This window comes from Ceratotherium simum, chromosome 20 (assembly GCF_057802395.1).
Source record: "Ceratotherium simum simum isolate JZ-2026a chromosome 20, ASM5780239v1, whole genome shotgun sequence".
Lineage (NCBI taxonomy): Eukaryota > Metazoa > Chordata > Mammalia > Perissodactyla > Rhinocerotidae > Ceratotherium > Ceratotherium simum.
The window spans coordinates 22,257,803-22,277,422 of record NC_141919.1 but is presented as its reverse complement, the minus strand read 5'-3'; the positions used below and the strand labels follow the sequence as shown (position 1 = coordinate 22,277,422).

Below are 19,620 nucleotides of genomic sequence, written 5' to 3'. Positions count from 1 at the left end.
CAGGGCCAATCTTCCTCACAAAAAAACAAAACAAAAAAATAAATAAAACAAACACCTATGTGAATTATGTCATTCCCTGCAGTGGACCAGTGCAAACGACTGATTTACTGACACACTGTCTTGCTCTGGAGCTCCCGCCCTCCACAGTTTGGCTCCACACTACGCATTCAACCTTGTACCCTTTTCTGCTCAAATTCAGTTTCCCTTAAAATGAGGCACTGATCTTGTTGTCCCCATCACATGTCTGCTCTTTCTCACCTCTGCGATTTTGCTTACGCTGTTGTCCTCATTTAAAAAGCCCTCCTTGCTCCTACCCACAAAATCACACCAGCCCTTCGATGCTCGGCACAATCCCATCTCCTCCACGAAGCCTCTGACACCACTCAGTGCAGGGCTTAAGCAAAACCAAATCACGTGATTCTTTGGCTGTTTCTGGTGGTACATCCTGTCTCTCTGAGCAGGCTGGAAGCCCTTCTGGGGCAAAGTGCATTTCTCATTCTTTCTTGTCTCCCCACTGTGCCTTTCATAGTGCCTGACACAGATAGGTTCTGAATGAATGCTTGGAGACCAGAGGCCTCCACCTATTCTGCGTGTCCCAACACCCCATCATCCCCACATGACAAGGTGGCAACTTGCTATGGAGAAGAGGCTCAAATCGTGTGAGTGAACATGTTGTCTAGTGAGCAAGTCTATATGAAATGGCTGGAGCACACAAGGCAGAATGCCACATATGTGGGGGCACAGAAAGAAATCTAGGGAGGGTCGAGGTCATGGCGCTGTAGGAATCCAGCTGGAGAGGTGACAGCTACGCGTGTGAAATGTTAGCTTACAACATAGGATGTCTGATCTGTGGAACCACAAAGATGCATCCCCAGATGTAATCCCTTCCAACAAGGGATTAAGAAGACACGCTCTTCCCTGGCTCTGAAAGCCTACAGTTCAGCAAGCACCCTCCACTACCATCAGCAATTTACTCATATTGCACAGCCCAACTGTGTTATTGACTTCTTTCCTGCTACACTCATGCTTTTTTGGTTCTCTGCTTTTGCCATGCTCATTTCACTGTCCCCATTTTGGCTGCTTTCCCTCAACCCCTCCTTCAAGGCTATCTCAAACACCATCTTGTTCCTGGGGGCCTCCTTCATCCTCCCAGATGGATGTTTTCAGGCACTCTCCCCAACCTGCAATATTTAGCTGTGTCCTTTTGAGGACTTGCATCCTGTGCTGCTTGCTCTTTGCTATATTGTAAGTCCTCTGAGGTCAGATATGCTCTCGATTATTGCAAAGCTTACAACTCTTAGCACAGTACTGGGAGCACAGATGGTACCCAAAAACCTCTGCTGGACTGGCGAGCACAGGATATTATAAGCCCAGTTCAAAACACTGTCAAACAAAGATGCTCTACAGCATTCAGTCTCCCCCTGCAGGAGTCAGGAGAACCACTGGACCCACGTCTTACACAACATTATTTCCAAAGGAACTCTTACACAATGTATTTCGTGTTAATTTGCTAAAAGTCAGCATTTAAAATATACTGTGAGAGAGAAAATAGATGAGTGGTTGCCAGGGACTGAGGAGAGGGGTGAGTGGGGAGTGACCGCCATGAGGTTTCATTTGGGGCTGATGAAAATGTTCGGGAATTAGACAGTATGACAGTTGCACCACCTTGTGAATATACTAAAAACCACTGAACTGTACACGTCAGTGAATTGTAAGGTACGTGCATCATATCTCAACGAAAAAAGTGATCACACTGAATTTCAATTTAGAGTGTCCCTTTCTTTCCATGTAATGTGGGTTATCTTACTTCTTTAAAACATTATATTTCCTTGTTGGTCAAGAAAACAGAAATAACTTAGAGGTAAAATAAATCCATCAATTACTGAGAATGGAATTTGAAAGATTGCCTCTAATCATTTTATAAATCTATTTTAAAAATTATAATTTTGAGCATCCTGTTTTAACGTTTTTTTTTTTTTTTAACATCCAGAGAGTCTCAAAAAAATAGCACTGGACTTGGCCTCCCTTGGACTCACATCATCAACAGAAAGGAAGATCTCATTGTCTCTGCTCCACAGAGTTCTGGACAATCCTGTTTCACGAAACAAGGCACCGCCTGCCTCCTCCTCCTCGCAGCCCCACGGGGCTCCTACCTGTCTGGCCGGCGATGACCATGGGCTGCACGGACAGCTGGAAGAGCTTGTCCAGCACCAGGTGCAGGAAGAGCACCAGGGGCTCCAGGCGGGAGGAGTTCAGGCAGATGATGCTGAGCTTCAGCTCGTGCTCCAGCGCCGTCTCGCTGATCTTCTGATCCAGCACGCGGATGGGGAAGGTCACCTGGCTCTCCAGGCAGTGGCAGAGGGTGAAGAACTTCTCCAGGTGGTTGTCCTGGGAAGGCAGACGGCAGGCCTCATGGGTCCTATCCCATCAGTGTCCCCGGTGGATTCATCAACACAATCAAACAGCTCTTTACAGGCAGAACCTCTTAGCCAGGGTTTCAGACAAGAAGTTCTAAGGCACGGATGTTTCAGACCAAGGTGTGAACTGCTCCGTACAGCAGTGCGCTCAGACTAGAACCTCTCAGTAATTATTAACCAAAGGAAAAATAATTTGGACTCTGAGATGTTCTGTAAACCGAGGCAAGCAGACCAAGTAAAGACCCTGCCAAGAGAGCGGTCTAAATAGAGGTAAAATGCAGACAGTGGCAGGCAAAGGAGGGAAAGAAGAACCGCAGGGGAAAAAAAGCTGGAGAAATGGCAGAATTACAGAGGGAAGCGAGACAGCAGCAGGAAAATGTTTCAAATGAAGTCTCTTCACACAATTTCTCAGCCAACAGTGCAGGTACTGGGTTCCTACACTTGGGTGCTCAACATTTTCATAAGGTCTTTCCATTTAAACAACAAATAAAACCTGAACAGGCTTGTAAGTCTCCACAAAGAGCTAAAGGCTGTTTTTGTTTTATCCATGCACAAAGATTTTCATTGATCTTGTATTAGACCGTCCTTATAGGAGTCTCTGCAGCACCCCAGTCTCCATTCTTAGCCTTCTGGCTCTGTGTGAGGTGGACCTCGATGTTCCTTACCTGGGTGTGAACGGAAGAAACAGCTTGCACTTCAATGTTAAATACTCCCTTATGTCCTTCAGCCCACTTAATGGGAGGATTCTGTAATGGGACTTTCTGTGTTAAAGAAAAAAAAATTAGCAATTCAATCCCCTTTTCTGATTATTAACAAGCAGAGCAAAGCAACTTGACCATAAATGTCAGGTTATACAAATATAAAACTCCCCGGAACACTAATACAACCGGGCTTGGAGTTAGGAGCCGTAGGTTCAAGTTCAGTTCTGCACCAAACCAGTTATTTTTACTTTGACGAGTCAATCAAACTCTCTGGGCCTTCCTTTTCTTATGCTGAAAGGAGCGGTTTGAACTGGGTGATCTGTCTTGAAGCTCCCATCCAGCACTGATAATCCTTGATTCTAGGAACTGAAACAAAGTAATATCCCAGTGATCTCCCCATTTATCAGGAATGTCAGGACAAAGCATAGAATATCTTCATAAGCCATGAAATTTTAATGCTTTTGAGTGCTTGCGGTTACTTTCCCTTTTAACAAAATGTTTCCAAGTAGCAGTCCTGCTAGACTCCTGCTTTAATTACTCAAAATGACTCTTTTATACCATTTATATGTCAATAGCTCTGTAGTCCTTAGAGACTATTTCTTGCCTTAAATTCCCATCAGAATTGTCTCCCTCTAGAGACATCATACAGTGTTGAGTGAGGAGGGCCTAGCCTGATCCAGCCAGGTGAGTGTGGGTTTGCATCTCTTGCATTTTAACGGAAGGAAGCATGCTGTATTTGCAAGGGTAGGATGCAAAGGTAGGATGTCCCTCCCGCCCCCACAGGGTGGGGACCTTTGGAACTATCTAAGACAGAGTCACAAACTGGGGCCTAGAGCTGGATCCAGCCCATAGATGAGTTCTGTTTGGCCCAGTGTTGGAAACTTCTGAATTAGTTGCCAACATTGGAAAGTAAAAAAATTTCACACGAAAGCCTGCTTTTCTAACTTCTTTTGAGAACTGGAAGATATGAAGACATTAGATTTGCATCCCAGCAAGGCCCCGATCTACAGAGTGGAGGAGTGGCTATGACCTTTGAGGGGCAGACAATCTCCACCGTGAACAAATTCCACCAGGACTCAGCACTCATGTTACTTGCCGGACTCCTGGGGGCTCTGGAGTCTGCCATCTATGATCTAAAGTAGCACTGTGCACTAGAAATACTACGTAAGCCATATATGTCATTTAAAATTTTCTAGTACCCACATTTGAAAAATTAAAAAGGAACTTGCCATAATAATTTTAATACTATATTTCATTTAACCCAAGATAGCCAGTGATTATTGTTTCAAAATGTAATTAATGTAAAAAATTATGAATGAGATGTCTTACATTCTTTTTTCCCTACTAAGTCTTTGAAACCCGGTTTGTATTTCATACTTCCAGCACATCTCGTTTGGACCAGCCACATTTTCGCAGGCACAAGTGACTAGTGGTGACTGTTCTAATCAGTGTGGGTCTGAAGGATATTAGGAGAAGCTGAGGGCATATCTATAAAGATAGCTTAGGACAAATAGGAAAAAGGAACTAATATTAGGAACTTAATTTAAGTATTGAGTTTGTGGCGTGACATACATTATCTCATTTGATGTTCAAAGCAACCTTACAAGGAGGTCTGGGCTCTGTTTCATCTTTGAGACTCAGAGAGGGTAAGAAATTCACCTATCTTTAGACAACCAGGGAGTGGTAGAATCTGGATTTTGGATCAGGATTTGTTTGTCTCAAAAACCCAGGTTTGTTCTGCAGCATTAAGAAGATAATTGGGCGTCTAGGAAATTAGAACGTGCAGCTTGATGATACAAAGGTGGTTTTGAGGGCTTCATTGAGGGTCTGCGTCTAAATCATAAAGAGTAATCAGCGAATGTCTGTGAACATACTCAAGCTGATCCCCGGTGATTTTGAGGAGAGGAGTTTTGGTCTAAAGCCAGGTACATACCTGTGGCCCAGGGCAAAGGAAGCTTCTCTTTCCAGGGAAAAAAGGGAAATATGAGAAAAATGGAATAGCCTGGGGATGGGGGGATGTGTAGTCAAAGCAGGGAAGAAAGGTCACTGTAAAAGATCAAAATTCAAATTCCTGGGAAATTCTTCAACTTGCAAATTGCAAGGAAAACAAAAGAGGTGAAGAGGGATCTATAGATTAAGAGTCTTAAAAGACATGTCAACCAACAGCAATGTGTGGACCTTATATGGATCCTGATTCAAACAAAGAACTGTACAAAGAATATGACATTAATGAGATAATGGGAAATTTGATCATTGACTGGATATTTGAAGATATTAAGAAATTATTACTAATTTTTAAGGTATGACAATGGTATTGTGATGGTTAAAAAAACAGCCCTTATCTTTTCAGATACATACTAAAATATTTATAAATGAAATGATATGATGTCTGGGATTTGCGTCAAAATAATAGTTATTGATGTAAACCTATGCCTACCAGACTGAGCAGCATGAGAGCTGGTGCTGGTGTGGTCAGAACAGAGAATCTCTGGGCTCCCTTTAAATGGGTGTGTTGCAGCAGAGTGCATGGGCCAGAGACAGTGCAGGAAATAGGAGGAGGGAAAGACTATTGACACTGGGATCCTTAGAGGGATGAAAGCCCCACCATCCACCTGGGGATAGTAACAACTGACCCAGAGGAGAAACTGACGGAATCTGGTGTGGGAACCTTTTAATAAGGATTGGTGCTGAGAGCAATTGTTGTCACAAATGGGCTCTATTTGCCTCCCCTTTTGTAATACATTATTTTGTGAATCCCTTTGTTGTAGATAATGCAAGGTAATGCTGCCTCAAGTGCAGGTTGCATTTACCAAATATTCTGAATTGGCGATGTCTAAATGAATGAAGTTTCATGGCCAGTTATTTCTCTCATCCTATCAGAACAATGTGCTCTCAGAAAATGCCATGTGCTGAAAGATGACTGCTCCCCAAAACATGCTGAGCATCCTCGGTCACATTTAAGGGAATGGAAAGTCGATCTGATAAGGTGGTCCACGACCCCGGCTGGACAGGAAACAGCTGACGGCCAGCTTGCTGGTTACCTCTGCAGAATGCATGGAGTAGTTGAGCGGCAGCTTTTCCAAGGCAACTGGGAGACAGTAGGATCCAGTTTGAAGACGTTCATTTAAGAGAATTGGCAGCCACTGAAACAGATGATGCAAAGAATAAAGTGGTATTTTATTATAGCATATAATTCTGGCAATTTATCTGCTCAAAATAATCAAATACAACTAAATGATGATTAGATATTGACCAGGGCTCTTTTTGGCAGTAATTTCTGTCAAGTTCTTTGCATGTTAAATTCCCTGAGAGCTCCTGAGATGGTAATATCAATGATTTACTGCTTTCAGAGCCCAAGTAGTAGCATTTTTCTTTACAGCTAGTGTTTGTGTGTCTGAACAACATCAACGTTTATTTTACTTTTTATATTTTTTAAAGACAACTTTTTTCTCTTTGGGGTAAAAAGCTAGTTTAATATGTGAAGCATATATATAAAATTTGGAAATAAGGGACATTGCAATGCTTTTTTATAAACGAGTATTCTTTCAATATCTATCACTCGCTAGCTTCCCATTCCTGAAATCTGTCGTTTGCTAAGTCATCTCTGCTCTTTGCTATAATCTGATTTGGCACATTTTGCTACTTCTGACAAGGAAAAAGCAAATGAATAGAATGTGGTTGTTTATCTCCGCAGGGACCTTGGATGCACCAACAACTGCAGTGTGAATCGGCAAGTTGACAATGACTCACTGAATATCCCAGGAGACTTTCCACGGAGGCTCCTTGCTTCTGCTGACAGCTGATATGATAGAAGGTGAACAGGAGGTGGTGATGTACTGTGAGCTTCGCAGGAAGCTTAATTTTCACTTCTTCGTAGAAGTCAGGAGACCTGTTTCAAAAGCACATTATGCACAAATAACTTTTAGCAAGAATGATGACTTCCCTGACTATAAATTGTAATGCCACAGACACTTTGTTCCTCAGAATTGCCTGCTTGGTATTGTTTTTTGTTTTACATCATTCTGCTCCTAAGCTGGAAGTCCTTGAGACAAAGCTTATGTCACTGGATACACTTCACTTATATAAGACTGCTTATAGACTAAAGGCTTTGTTGGGGGGAAAAAAAAATCTCTGTGCAATGGAAAAATTCAACAACTTAATTGGAAAAGAGGATGAGGTTCGGAGTCCTGCTGTGACCTCCTTTTCTATCTCTACCCCAAGAACGGGAACACACACATGGCTGGCACTCATCAAAGGATTTTAGAGAAAGGAATGATGCAGGAAGGAAAAGGAACCCGATTTTACTGAATTATTAAGGGCTTCATGTACATTACTCATTTAATCCTCAACCCAACCCAGGAATATCGGTTCAGAGAAAAGACTCAAATAGACCAAGATTATCAGGCCAGGATCAAACCCAAGCCCATCTGACCCTGTACAGATTTCCCTCCCCTACCTGTGAAATGTGAGTAACAGTTTAGACATTATTCTGTGACTCGATTTACCCACATAATAATGAGTGTTCCATTTCTCCTTTGGTCAACTTAAATTTTCCTAAAGCAGGTAGTCGTGCAGGTATGGAGTGATGTATAAAAGACAAGGAGACTGAAAAAGGAGAGCCTGATTTTGTTTCTAGCTCCTATTTCTTTATTTAACACCATAAAACCTCTCTGTATCGTACTACAATAGAAGGCTCCAGAAAATTCAAAACAATATTAGGTTCTTGAGGATATGTTCTTCTCACAGTCTTAGTTAATGGCAAAAATTGTGCATCTCCAACACAGTCTCACAGAACTGGCATGGATTTCCTCTGTCCCTTAGTCCTTGAATTATAAAAACTGTTGGGAGGAATCAGCTAGGTGATTCAGAAAAGCCAGGAGATAGTGAAACAATCCTGGCATATGTTTAGAACTCTGAAATATACTTACTTATTATGGTATGTAACGGCTGTGTATACTTCCTGCAGAAATTCAGGCCCATTGGATTTTCCAAAGATGACCTGTTCACCGATATACAAAGGACCAAATTAACAGTGATATTTGGGTATATCAAATCAACTATCATCAGCCCAATAGGATGGTCTGGTCTCATAGAGCTGTGTTTTGTAAATTATGAGTGCTGAGTTCTACAACTGGCCCAACCACAGGGATGCAGAAGAACTGGCTATGAAGGGTAAATTGAGATCCCAACGGTCACTATATAAGTGACCAAGCGTCACAGGTTTGTGAGATTGGAAAACCAGCGCTTTCTCCCCTCTGCCTCACTGCCTAGAGGTCTATACTGCTGGCCAAAGTCACAGAGTTTTGTCCTCAGTGAGAGATCCCTGATCCAGGCTCTTTTCCCTCCTAAGACATGGGCCTGGTCACTCGGGTGATCAGAACCTTCACTGGCCTATCCATATGTTTGTGCTATTTACAAAAGGACCCCTCCTCAGGCCTGATTCGGTCCTAAAGGTACATGGTTTCACAAGTGCACTCACCTTCGGGCAAAGAAAAAAAAAGCCCTTTCCTCTAGATGCAGTAATGCCCATGCCAGGTCCCAGGGCTTGGTGAGTGGAGAACAGGCTGGAGTGTGGCCCCCTGGCTGGGTACCTTGGCTATATTCAGGATCTGCACAGCTGTACCTGGCAGCCCTGCTGGACTTGCCAGGGGCCAGAGCACAGAGAACCAGGAGAGTCCTCCTCTAGGATTTCTTTCCCACCACCATTACAAGAGGATACCTTTGCACTAGGAAGGTAGGTGGAAAATTAGGAGGATGATTAAGAAAAAAAAAAGTAGATATTTGAAGAATGGAAGCACTGGAAAAAAATGACTTCAGTAGAAAAGTATATTAACTGAATTCTACGACTTATGGAAAATAGTGATACATAACCACCCATCTTATTCAGTAGCAGGTGGTTAAAAAGATACAAATTCTGGCATTTTGGGTTCCTTAGAGAACACTGTATTATGTATTTGTTATTTGATTTATATTTGGCCTCAGGATGAAGAGCCACTCCTAAAATGTGTTGAGATGGCGTGTGTTTATTATTACCAGGCGGTACTTGATATTTATCTAGATGTGGACTGGGGCTGGTGAAGATGTGTACTCAGTACACATCTGGAAGTACAGCAAACATGGCTGACACATGGGGCCCGTCTCTCTCCTTCTGCTGTTCGGGTGGTGTGGGAAGACTTTATGATATTTTTCAGTCCTCTAAAATGATCTACATTTCCAAATTTCACAGCTCACCACGGAATACATTAGGAAAGAGATGTTCAGTTTAGTCTGACCCTGTTTCCCCATCAGTATCCTGGGACCAATATCGGACCAGTAGCCAAGGCCTTTGCACATGCTGAGAAGCATCGGTCTGAATAGACGTATTCTGTACACGGATGAGCCTGGATTTTGTCTGTGCGAATTGACAAGGGACGTTCAGCACCCTGGTTTGAGGCAAATGTTTATTTCCATCTTTACCGGCATAGCATTGCTAGCGTCCTCTCCACACATGAATTGGATCTTTATCGTAATGTTCCGGGCAGACGCTAGTTTGTTAGCAAAGTTCAGCCTCTGTGGGTAGACATAGAGAAGGTTTCTGGAAAAGAGAAGACGAAGAACCAATAAATAAGGTCTAGAGTTTATTTTAACCAAGCTCTTCAGTGAATGCTGAAACCCTATAAGGGTTTCCCAAACTTCTTATCATGGCCCCTGCATGATCTGGCCCATGGCAATTTCTCTGATTTTACCACTCATCACTTTCCCACATTGGCCTTTTTTCAAGGCCTAGAACATTCTAAACTTGTTCTTACCTCAGGGCTTTTGTACCTGCTGTTCCCCCTGTGTGGAAGAGCTTCTCCCAGTTCTGAAAATGACTGGTTCCTTCTCATCTCTTGGGTTTCAGCTCAGATGTCATATCCTCAAAGAGGTCTTTCCTACCATCTTACTGAATTGATCCTCTCCATTCACACACACCCCCTCTCTCTTATAATCGTTCGATTATCATATATACATACGATTATGAAAGTAATATATGATTATGAAAACATGTATCCATTTTTTTCAATCTTGAATACTTGAAAAGTACAGAAAAGAATAAAGCAGCAACTACTTGATATCCCACTGCACTGAGGAAAAACACTGTTAAGACTAGCATATTTCCTTCTAGTCTTTTTTCCCTCTATACATTAAACATTTTTATCATACTGTATATACAAAGCTTCATCTTGTTTTTGTGTCATATAATGTTCAATTATGACCATTTTCCCAATGTGACTAAATATTCTTAATAAACACGATTTCAATGGCTGCACAATGTTCCATATTATGAATGTGCCATAATTTACACCAGTTTCCAAAAACAAGCATTTAGGTTATTTCCTGTTTTTCAGTTATAAAGCTGTGATGAACACTTTGTATATCTTGCCCCTCTGCATTGCAGGATACTTTTGGAAGAACCTCTTTAGGTTCTGTATAGTTCAGTTTCTTTGTCTTTGAATTAATTTAAAAGATACCAATCAACCTTTCTTTATGCAGGGCTTGAAGAAATAATGAGCCAGAGTTTGTAAAAATGCTTTGAAGTAGCTGGATGAAAGGGACTGAGTAAATCACAACAGGAGAAGCCCTGCCAGACTGGATAGGCAAGTTCGCTGCCACCACTCTCTTCTCCTACTGGGGGCACCGCCTACCTGTCCCCTGCCCCAACCCCCCAGCACTGGTCAACCATTTTGCACACTGCTTCCACAGGGGTTGCTGAACCTTACGTTCAAACATCATCACAGTGGGCATTCAATGTCCTGCCTGTACTGAATGCACTTTCCAAAGAGTCCAAAGCTGGAAGGAAACTTCTAGAGAATTGAGTCCAACATCCCTTTGTGCAGGCCAGGAAACTGACTCCCAGGGAGGTTAAATGACTTTGCCTAAAAAATTTTTTAAGAAGATGCTTTTCCCAAGTATCATCATATTACTTATTGGGAAGAACGCTAAGTGATACGTTTTGTTAAATCTGCAAGCTTTTAAAGAAATGATTATAAGAAAATAATAATGTTTTCTCTTGGGAGGGAAGATCTGCCTGCCTGGTCAGTAATCCCTAGAGCCTAAGCCAGATAAGAGTAATTATTAACAAACTGACAGACAGGCTCATATGTTTTATATGTGATAAATTAAGTGCCTCATTTTAGCTAGAGAAAACCCAAAGAATTATGTTATTTAATGTTTTTTGAGAAGACAGCCTGTAACCAAATTAGGAATCACTTGTTATGGCAAAGTTATTTTGAAAGCTGCTTTAGTAACTACAGAGCCAGTGTGTGTGCAAGGCGTTTAGTATAATCTCATTTTTCCCCAAATGTGGACAAAAACGGTTTTCTTCAGTCATAAGCATCACAACATAGAACAGGACATTTGGTATTCATCAATAATTTGCTTCCTGGAGCCACTTCAGACGGCTTGTCTTGATTACAAACTGTTTTGGAAACTCCAAATTCTTTCCACTGATTCAGAAACAACCCCTCCACTTATTATTAAACTGCTGTAATGGAGCAGCTTTAGGAAGTTAGAGGTTAACTTGTGGAATTTGATCATTCTGAGATCAGATTGTTGACCAAATTCTTTCTGCTCTTTACCATCCTGAGATCATCTTCTCTTTCATTTGCTGAAAACAGGGTAACCCAAGGGACCTTGAAATCTTTCAAAGCCACAATGCAAAAAACATCAGTTTGGCTTCTCCTTGTTTTAGCCTATTCTTTATCCAGTGCAAGGAAACAGAGAGAAAAACCTGCTCTTGTCACTTATTCCCAAGACGACATCAGTGTCCTCTCCCAGGGGCTTCTCCAGCTGGGAGCGGAGCTCAAGGGGCAAGTGAACTACAGCAAAAAGAACATTGGCTCCCTGTTTAAACAAATGGACACTTTGAACACCTCTTTATCTGAGCTTCTAACACAAGTCAGCCAACAGGAGAGAAAGAGAGAGGGCCTTGAGAGGAGAGCTGAGCAGCTCGACAAGAAGAACGAAGGCCTCCGTCAGTTGGTTGCTGAGATTCAGCATCGGCTGGTTGCAGGAATGAGATACAGGGAGGAACTGAATGAGAAGCTAAAACTTCTGGAGCAGAAGATGGAGGATGCTGCATTCTTCAAGGCAGGCGGGCTTTCTCTGACAAAGGTGGTGGATGACATCATGGTGAGTAGATCACTATTGATAATTTGAGTTGACCATGATTTTAACAGATTGGAAAATAGGCAACAAGGGTAAGATTCATGAAGTTGGGGTTATTTCTCCTGGTTAAGAAGAGTGGTGGTGCACATTAACTCTTTGTGATGCAAATACTTATGTATCTTCCATTGCTGTTAATGGCAACCTAAACTAAGTTTTGAAGAAAAATATACTTGCGTCACTAACTCCCATAGGAGTGCTCTAACTCCTGCCAAGGAGTACATGGAGGACCACTCGGTCATGTCATAGAGCCAGAAACCTAGCCTTCTCTACTCTGAGAATATTACAGGGCCTTGGAAATCCCAAAGAGAGCCAACAGATTAACTGCAGTTGTTCAAGGTCAAACAACCCTTGATGCTACGTATCTCTGAAAGTGAGACTGAAGTGAGTTAAATCGCTTATACTTGTTGCATAACGTTGAGCCAAAATTCAGAATATAAAATGTTATGTATGAGAGGCTGTAAGGACTCAAAAATCGAATATGCATGGAGGGTAAGGGCTAAAAGATAATGTGGTGAAACGAAAAAAGTAATTTGATTTTGAATTGAAATTGGTGTCAATTTTGGTTTTCTTTCTGTTATGTTAGTATAGAACCTGTAACAAAGTAATAATTTCAAACACATGATTTAAAAAAAACGAAAAGAGGAGATAAAAAAGAAAAAAATTGCTGACTTCGTGGCCTGGGTTATCTCTACTGTCTTTTGAACATCAGTAATGCCTGTAATTTAGCTGCTTTTATACCATGAAGATGGGCTTGTATGGAGAGCTGTGGTCAGTGGCTCTCATCAGATAAGATAATGGATGGAAACATTCTTCAAAAAACTACAAAATGCTGTACCAATGTAAGGTGGGCAGGTCATTTTCCTCACCTGTAATAAAAAGGTTGGGAGTTAAGTCTCAAATGCAATGATACTCAAGAAGTGCTTTGTAAACTGCAAATTATGATACAAATGAAGATCATCTTCCTATTAGGATTGTGTGAAACAGATGGACTTTAAAATGCAACTCTAAACACTCTGCAGGACTGTGAGATCTTAATATAGGTTATTCAGGGAATCAATCATATATGTTCATCGATAATATATGTTACTTAGGGAATTTCTCTCTCTGTCTCTCTCGGTGGCTTGCCCTCTTTCTCTCTCTCTCTCTGTGTCTTTAATCTGTGTGTGTCTCCCTCTGCCTCTCTTTCAGTCTCCCTCAGTCTCTCTCTCTTTCTCTGTGTCTCACTGATACACCCTCTCCCATCTCTCTCTCTAGCGCAGCCTCTCAAAAAATGGCAAAATGCTCTTTTTGAGGACACACTTCTCCAGTTCCATCTTGTCACTGAAATCCATTTCCTTACAAGTTGGCAAGTGTTTGATGATCTCCTACCCTGAGCTGGGACTGCATCGTGGGCAGGGCCATGTTTCTCTCAGAATGAGAAGCACAGAGCCTAAGATCCATGAACATCTTAGGATTCCACAAAAATGTCTGAGACCACCCCTCCAAATTATTAGCTCTGAAATATGGAAAGTAAAACCTCAAAACCAAAATTAATGAATTTTAAATGAAATGCTTACCAAATGCAACATTGTGTCAATTAGTCAATGGCAACTCCACTGAGTCTAACCTATGGGCAAAAAAATTTTCCCCTACTTTGCAGACTCTTGTAAAATTATATCTAAAGTATACATAACAAATGAGGAAGTGGGTGCATCTTAATCTGTTTTAAATGACATGTGTTCAGGTGTTTCGGGCTGGGGGAGGTCTTAAAAGGATCTTGGATATAGAGATGTGGGCAAGGGCGGGATAAAATAACAGAAATTGGTTTTTCCATTTTGTTAGTTTTCTTACAGCTTGAGACACAAGTGTTGGTTTAACGGAAGACCACCAGCGATACACACTGGGTTGAAGTAGATGGGCTGCCTCTCCTGATGCACCACTACTGAAACAGCTTTCTATATAAAAAGCTTGCCAGGTTTTTAAATAAACACTCTCAACCTACTTTGGCAATTTCAAAGTAATTTCTTTTCCTTTCCCTGCATTTTAAAACTCTCCCTCTCCAGCCCTTTCTGCAAAGACAGAGCCAAAGAATTGATGAACTATTTGCTGAAGTGGAAACGCAGCAAAACCAACTGCATGAACGAGACGCCCTCATTCAAAAACTCCAGGAAAAGGTTGGTGGCTCTTACCCCGTTTAGTAATTTGTTGGCAACAGACTTTGATTCCAACAGAATGAAATTCTAATGCCTAGTAATATCAGCAATATCTTATAGTTATTCAGGGTCTTTTACTCAAGCGCCCCAAAGAAAATTGCAAGTCTAGATACATTATTTTAAGGTACTTATGCAAGGTGAGCAGCTGAGGAGGTAGTTTTATTTATCATTTACATTTCACTTCCAGGAAAATTTATTTTAATTGTAACAATAAAATAGCTAACCGTATTTAATTCTTACTATGTGCAGGCACTATTATAAGCACTTATGACAGGTACTACCACTAGCCTCACTGGGCAGATGATATAACTGAGGCACAGAGAGGCTGCATAACTTGCACAAGGTAACACAGCAAATGCACAGTGGAATTCAGATCTGGGTGCTATCAAGCTAGACCCAGTGCCCATAACCCCTGCTACTTTTTTTTTTTTTTTTTAATTTTTTGTGAGGAAGATCAGCCCTGAGCTAACATCCATGCTAATCCTCCTCTTTTTTCTGCTGAGGAAGACCAGCTCTGAGCTAACATCCATTGCCAATCCTCCTCCTTTTTTTTTTCCCCCAAAGCCCCAGTAGATAGTTGTATGTCATAGTTGCACATCCTTCTAGTTGCTGTATGTGGGATGCGGCCTCAGCATGACCGGAGAAGCGGTGCATCGGTGCGCACCCGGGATCCAAACCTGGGCTGCCAGTAGCGGAGCGCGCGCACACTTAACCGCTAAGCCATGGGGCCGGCCCAACCCCAGCTACTTCTAAGAACAACACTGAACCGTCTCTTTGGTCAACAATCAGATTTACTAGAACTCTATTATAATGTGGTCTTTTATTACATTATTTACAAGGGCTAACGCAGGTTCCCCTAAACAAACTATAAGATTTTTTAAAAAGGTTTGAAATAACATAGTTAACTTGGAAGACGAGAGTGAGTACGGTCCCTCAGTGTTAAATAGAGGTTTTGATGTTTTAAATACACCAAGAACAAATTAAAGTTAGAAATCTCGGAGCTCAATATTTGATGCATTCTGGAATTACCTAGGAAACCTGCAAACCTAATGTGGCTATATATTTTAAGTGGGAGCATGTTTTGTAAATACTTGCTTATGAGTGAGCTAAGACTTTGCTACTCAGAGGAGCAGGCAGTCCAGGGAGGAGCAGCATCAGCATCACCTGGGAGCCAGTTAGGATGTACTATAGATCTGCTGAATTAGAGCCTGCCTTTTGACAACACCCAGGTGATTCAAACGCACTTTCAAGTTTGACAAGCACTGACCCAAGAGAAATGGTCTGTTTTTAATTTGGCAGACATATGAATCCTGTAGTTCATTGTGATTCCCTTTTTTGCTTGGCTGCTAGGAAGCTCAAAGTCAACTTTGCAGGTGATTTTTTAAGGAACTGTCAAGACCTTAAGATATATTCTGCATATTAACCTGACCCAGCTTTAGATTGATTTCCCTCTCCTCATTTAACTTGCACTCAGAAATTTTATACTTTGTTATACAATCTCTATAAGCTGCCTCAGATACTTTTTAGAACAGGAAGGTTTATAAATAAATGCATCAAAATAAAACATTTGCCAAGTCCTGTCTTGTCATTATAGGGTCTCATGCCATGATTTGTGTTTATTCCTGTCTCTAATACTTTAGGTTCGATCAAAGCGCAAACTCACCAAGGAATCAATGAAAAATCGAAATGTAAAGAAAACCTCTGATGTGTAAGGTGAAGAGAAGATTCCATTATCAGAAATCAGAGCAAGAAAAACGGAGCATGAAACCTGTTCTAGAGCACCAGAGTCCACCCCAAGCTGCCTGCCTGGGGACAAGGAGGCACCGGGGGTGTTGTTGCAAGCAGCTGCTTGCCCCGTAGTAACCTCTGGGCTCCGTGGGCTGGGCTGCAATGTTATGTATAAATGCTGGTACTGCCCCCACAAAAAGAAATGCAGTTAAGAAGACAGAGACAAAATGCTACCAAATTGTTTAGAAACACTACAATAAATGACCCCATATTCTCTCTCTACAGTCTTGTTATGTTAAAAAAAAAAATAGAAATCAAATGAGGGAGAGACGAAAACAAAACAAAATGACAGCAAACTCTAATATCTCTCATTACACCACTTTTAAAGATTTTTTTTTTGGGAAAAAATCCACGCTTTCTCAATTGATGAACTACACTGTGAACATCAGATATGGTGTCTTTATATAGAACAACTGTTACTACTAACAATAATTTTTCTTTGAACCTGAACCAACTAAATGCTCACAGCTTCTATACCTGCAGAGCACCTTTCCTATTACATCAATTCCCACCCCTTCTTTTTATGAGACAGATAAAAGTTCCTCTTAAATGCGAGCCTGGAATTCCTCCTGTCATAAAATAAGGCAGGACCTCAGGCCTGGGCGAAGAGAACGCCACCTTTTAGCAACAAGGGAAAGCACTGTAGTCTCCTGAAACCCCTCCTACTTGTGTAAGAAAAGTCCAACTAATTTTCAGTAGCAAAAGACCCAAAGGGAAAGTTGGGATGTTTAGGATCTTAGGTCTTATCCGGATCAGATTCCTATTGAAAAGAATCTCAAATACACAAGCATTTGAAACGTGCTAGGGAAAAAATAAATCTCTTTTCAACTTTGCTTGAAACTTTTCCTTTAACCATATTTTGTTGAACTAATTGAAATTTTACCAATTAAGATATCCATGTTACCAAATATTCTTTTGAAACACTGCTTAGCAGATTTAATGTATTAAGTGGTTTATATACCATTCGCTCCCACCTTAGTATGAATTAGTTTACTCAGTTCCTTGCCTTCTTACAAAGAGGTTGGATTTATGGACTGTAGGTGTGAGCGGAAAAAGGGGATAAAAAGAATGGGGTAATTATTAGCCATGAGGCAGTGCTAGGGTGTCAGGGAGAGTGACAAAACAAGGGAAGGAGGGAAGGTACTCAAATCCAAATTTTTTCTAAAACTTTCTTAAACTTGACACTGACAAAATAGTCAAAAGGTTCACTGGATAACTGCAGCTCTCACAACTCCCAGCTACTCCCATGGAACCCATGATGTGGTTTTAAGGTCCAAGCTATTTGAATACTCTTTGTGATGCCCATACAGGGCCGGCTCCGAGATTTGCTCCCAGTTGGTCTATCAGACCCCTATTTTCAGTGGGGTTTTTTTTTTTGATGACTAGAAAATATTGAATAAGAATGTATTTTACTCTACATAGGCTGAGATGGGAACTCCTTTAGCAATATACACTTCAGACATGTGCAAACTCACCCTTCCATAGCTACGATTTCCATTCCACTCAGAGGACTTTACACAGACTTTATATACGCATAGATTCACAGATGCTTGGAAGGTGAGTGTGTGGTGGGGTCTTAGTGGGGAGAGGGATGGGTAAGGTGCTGGGCAAGGGCAAAAATGACCCCATTCCTTAACAGGCACAGCTTAAGGTTTTTCTCCACTACCGAATCTAAGAAAACCTGAGGAATCTGCTTTAACCTGGGTGAAAAAATAATTTCCACCCTACAGTGCAGGCTTGTTTCTTTGGAGCGTGGGTTAGTGAGGGGTAGACAGAGGGACTCTTCACCTATGAGGGTGTGTCAAGAAGTAGTTTTTTTCCATTAGGGAGCGAGGCGCTGCAGATGTCCTAGAAACATAACAGGTCGACAGGAAGACTCTCCGTAGCGAGCCCGGGCCTCAGCATCCACAGAGGTAATCCCCCCTCCCTCATGCACACTCCCATCTCCCCAAACTCCTTCAAATTCACACAACTGAAGCACCACAACTGTCTGTAGCTTGGTTAAGAACTGGGGTAGCAGCTTCTAAGATGGCTTCTAATGATCCCCATCTCCAGGCATTCTTGCCCTGTGTAATCCCCTCCCCGCGAGCGGGGGCTGGACCTAGTGACTTGTTTCTAACCAAAAGAATACAACAAAAGTGACAGGATGCCACTGGTGAGATTAGGTTACAAAAAGACTGGTTTCTATCTTGCTTTCTCTGTCTCTGTCTCTGTCTCTCCATCTCTCTCTCTCTCTCCCCCCTCTCTCGCTTGTTCCGAGGAAGCCAGCTGCCATGTTGTGAGCTGCCCTATGGCGAGACCAATACAGCAAGAAATTCAAAGAGGCCTCTTGCCAACAGCTAGTGAGAAACTAAGCTCTTAGCCCAACAGTCCAAGAGGAACTGAATCCTGTTGACGACCACACGAGTGAGCTTGGAAGTGACCCTCCCCCAGCTGACCCTGGGTGATCATAGTCTTGGCTGACATCCTGACTGCAGTCTTTTGAGACCCCTGAGTCAGAGGCACCCAGCTAAGCCACACCTAATAACCCACATAAACTGTGAGATAATAACCATTTTGGTTTAAGCTGCAAAGTTTTTGTTACATAGCAACAGATTACTAAAAGAAGTACACACATCTTAAAAAAGTATATGTCAGGTATTCACTGATATTTAAACATGATATTCCTTTAAAAAATGGCTTTACCTTGGGCCGGCCCCGTGGCTTAGCGGTTAAGTGCGCGCGCTCTGCTGCTGGCGGCCCGGGTTCGGATCCCGGGCGCGCACCGGCGCACCACTTCTCCAGTCATGCTGAGGCCGCGTCCCACATACAGCAACTAGAAGGATGTGCAACTATGACATACAACTATCTACTGGGGCTTTGGGGGAAATAAATAAATAAATAAAAATTATAAAAAAAAAAAAATGGCTTTACCTTGTAAAATTTCTTCCTCAACTGGATCTCAGGGTTATTCTCCTGGTCTAAGGAATATTATATAATGACTACCTCTAGGAAAATAGTCTTAATATCAAAATAGCCTCTTTGGAGCCAATCCAATCTCCAACTATGTACAAAAACTTGAGAATTAGTAAAAACATCAATAAATAATTTTTCTTTGGTTTTAGTTCTATTAACTGAATTAATGTCTCTTCAAAAGGCTGTAACAGGTCAGATAAAAGATAAGAAGAATGCTAAAAAGTCCCTACCACAAACATCCTGCCTTCTCCCCTAAAACAACAAAAATTTAATGAAAGTTTTCCCAAGTAAAAATGAAACAAACATTTCAATACTACTTGGCTTTGTAAAAGACCTAAAATTCAAGTTTAAAGATACTAAATGCCAAGTTAATGCCAAATC

At 41.6% G+C, this 19,620-nt stretch overlaps 1 protein-coding gene across 3 annotated transcripts in view; it reads right to left on the bottom strand.

The window, feature by feature from the left end:
- DOCK8 (dedicator of cytokinesis 8) overlaps positions 1 to 19,620 on the bottom strand; it is a 204,188-nt gene that overhangs the window by 71,429 nt on the left and 113,139 nt on the right. For all 3 annotated transcript variants that reach the window (XM_087444522.1, XM_087444521.1, XM_087444523.1), the window contains 6 exons: positions 9,575 to 9,692; positions 8,047 to 8,117; positions 6,869 to 7,007; positions 6,160 to 6,261; positions 3,083 to 3,178; positions 2,154 to 2,388 (listed from right to left, as the gene is read on the bottom strand). In XM_087444522.1, coding sequence (XP_087300648.1) covers positions 2,154 to 2,388; positions 3,083 to 3,178; positions 6,160 to 6,261; positions 6,869 to 7,007; positions 8,047 to 8,117; positions 9,575 to 9,692 — 761 coding nt within the window. The remainder of the gene's footprint in view (positions 1 to 2,153; positions 2,389 to 3,082; positions 3,179 to 6,159; positions 6,262 to 6,868; positions 7,008 to 8,046; positions 8,118 to 9,574; positions 9,693 to 19,620) is intronic.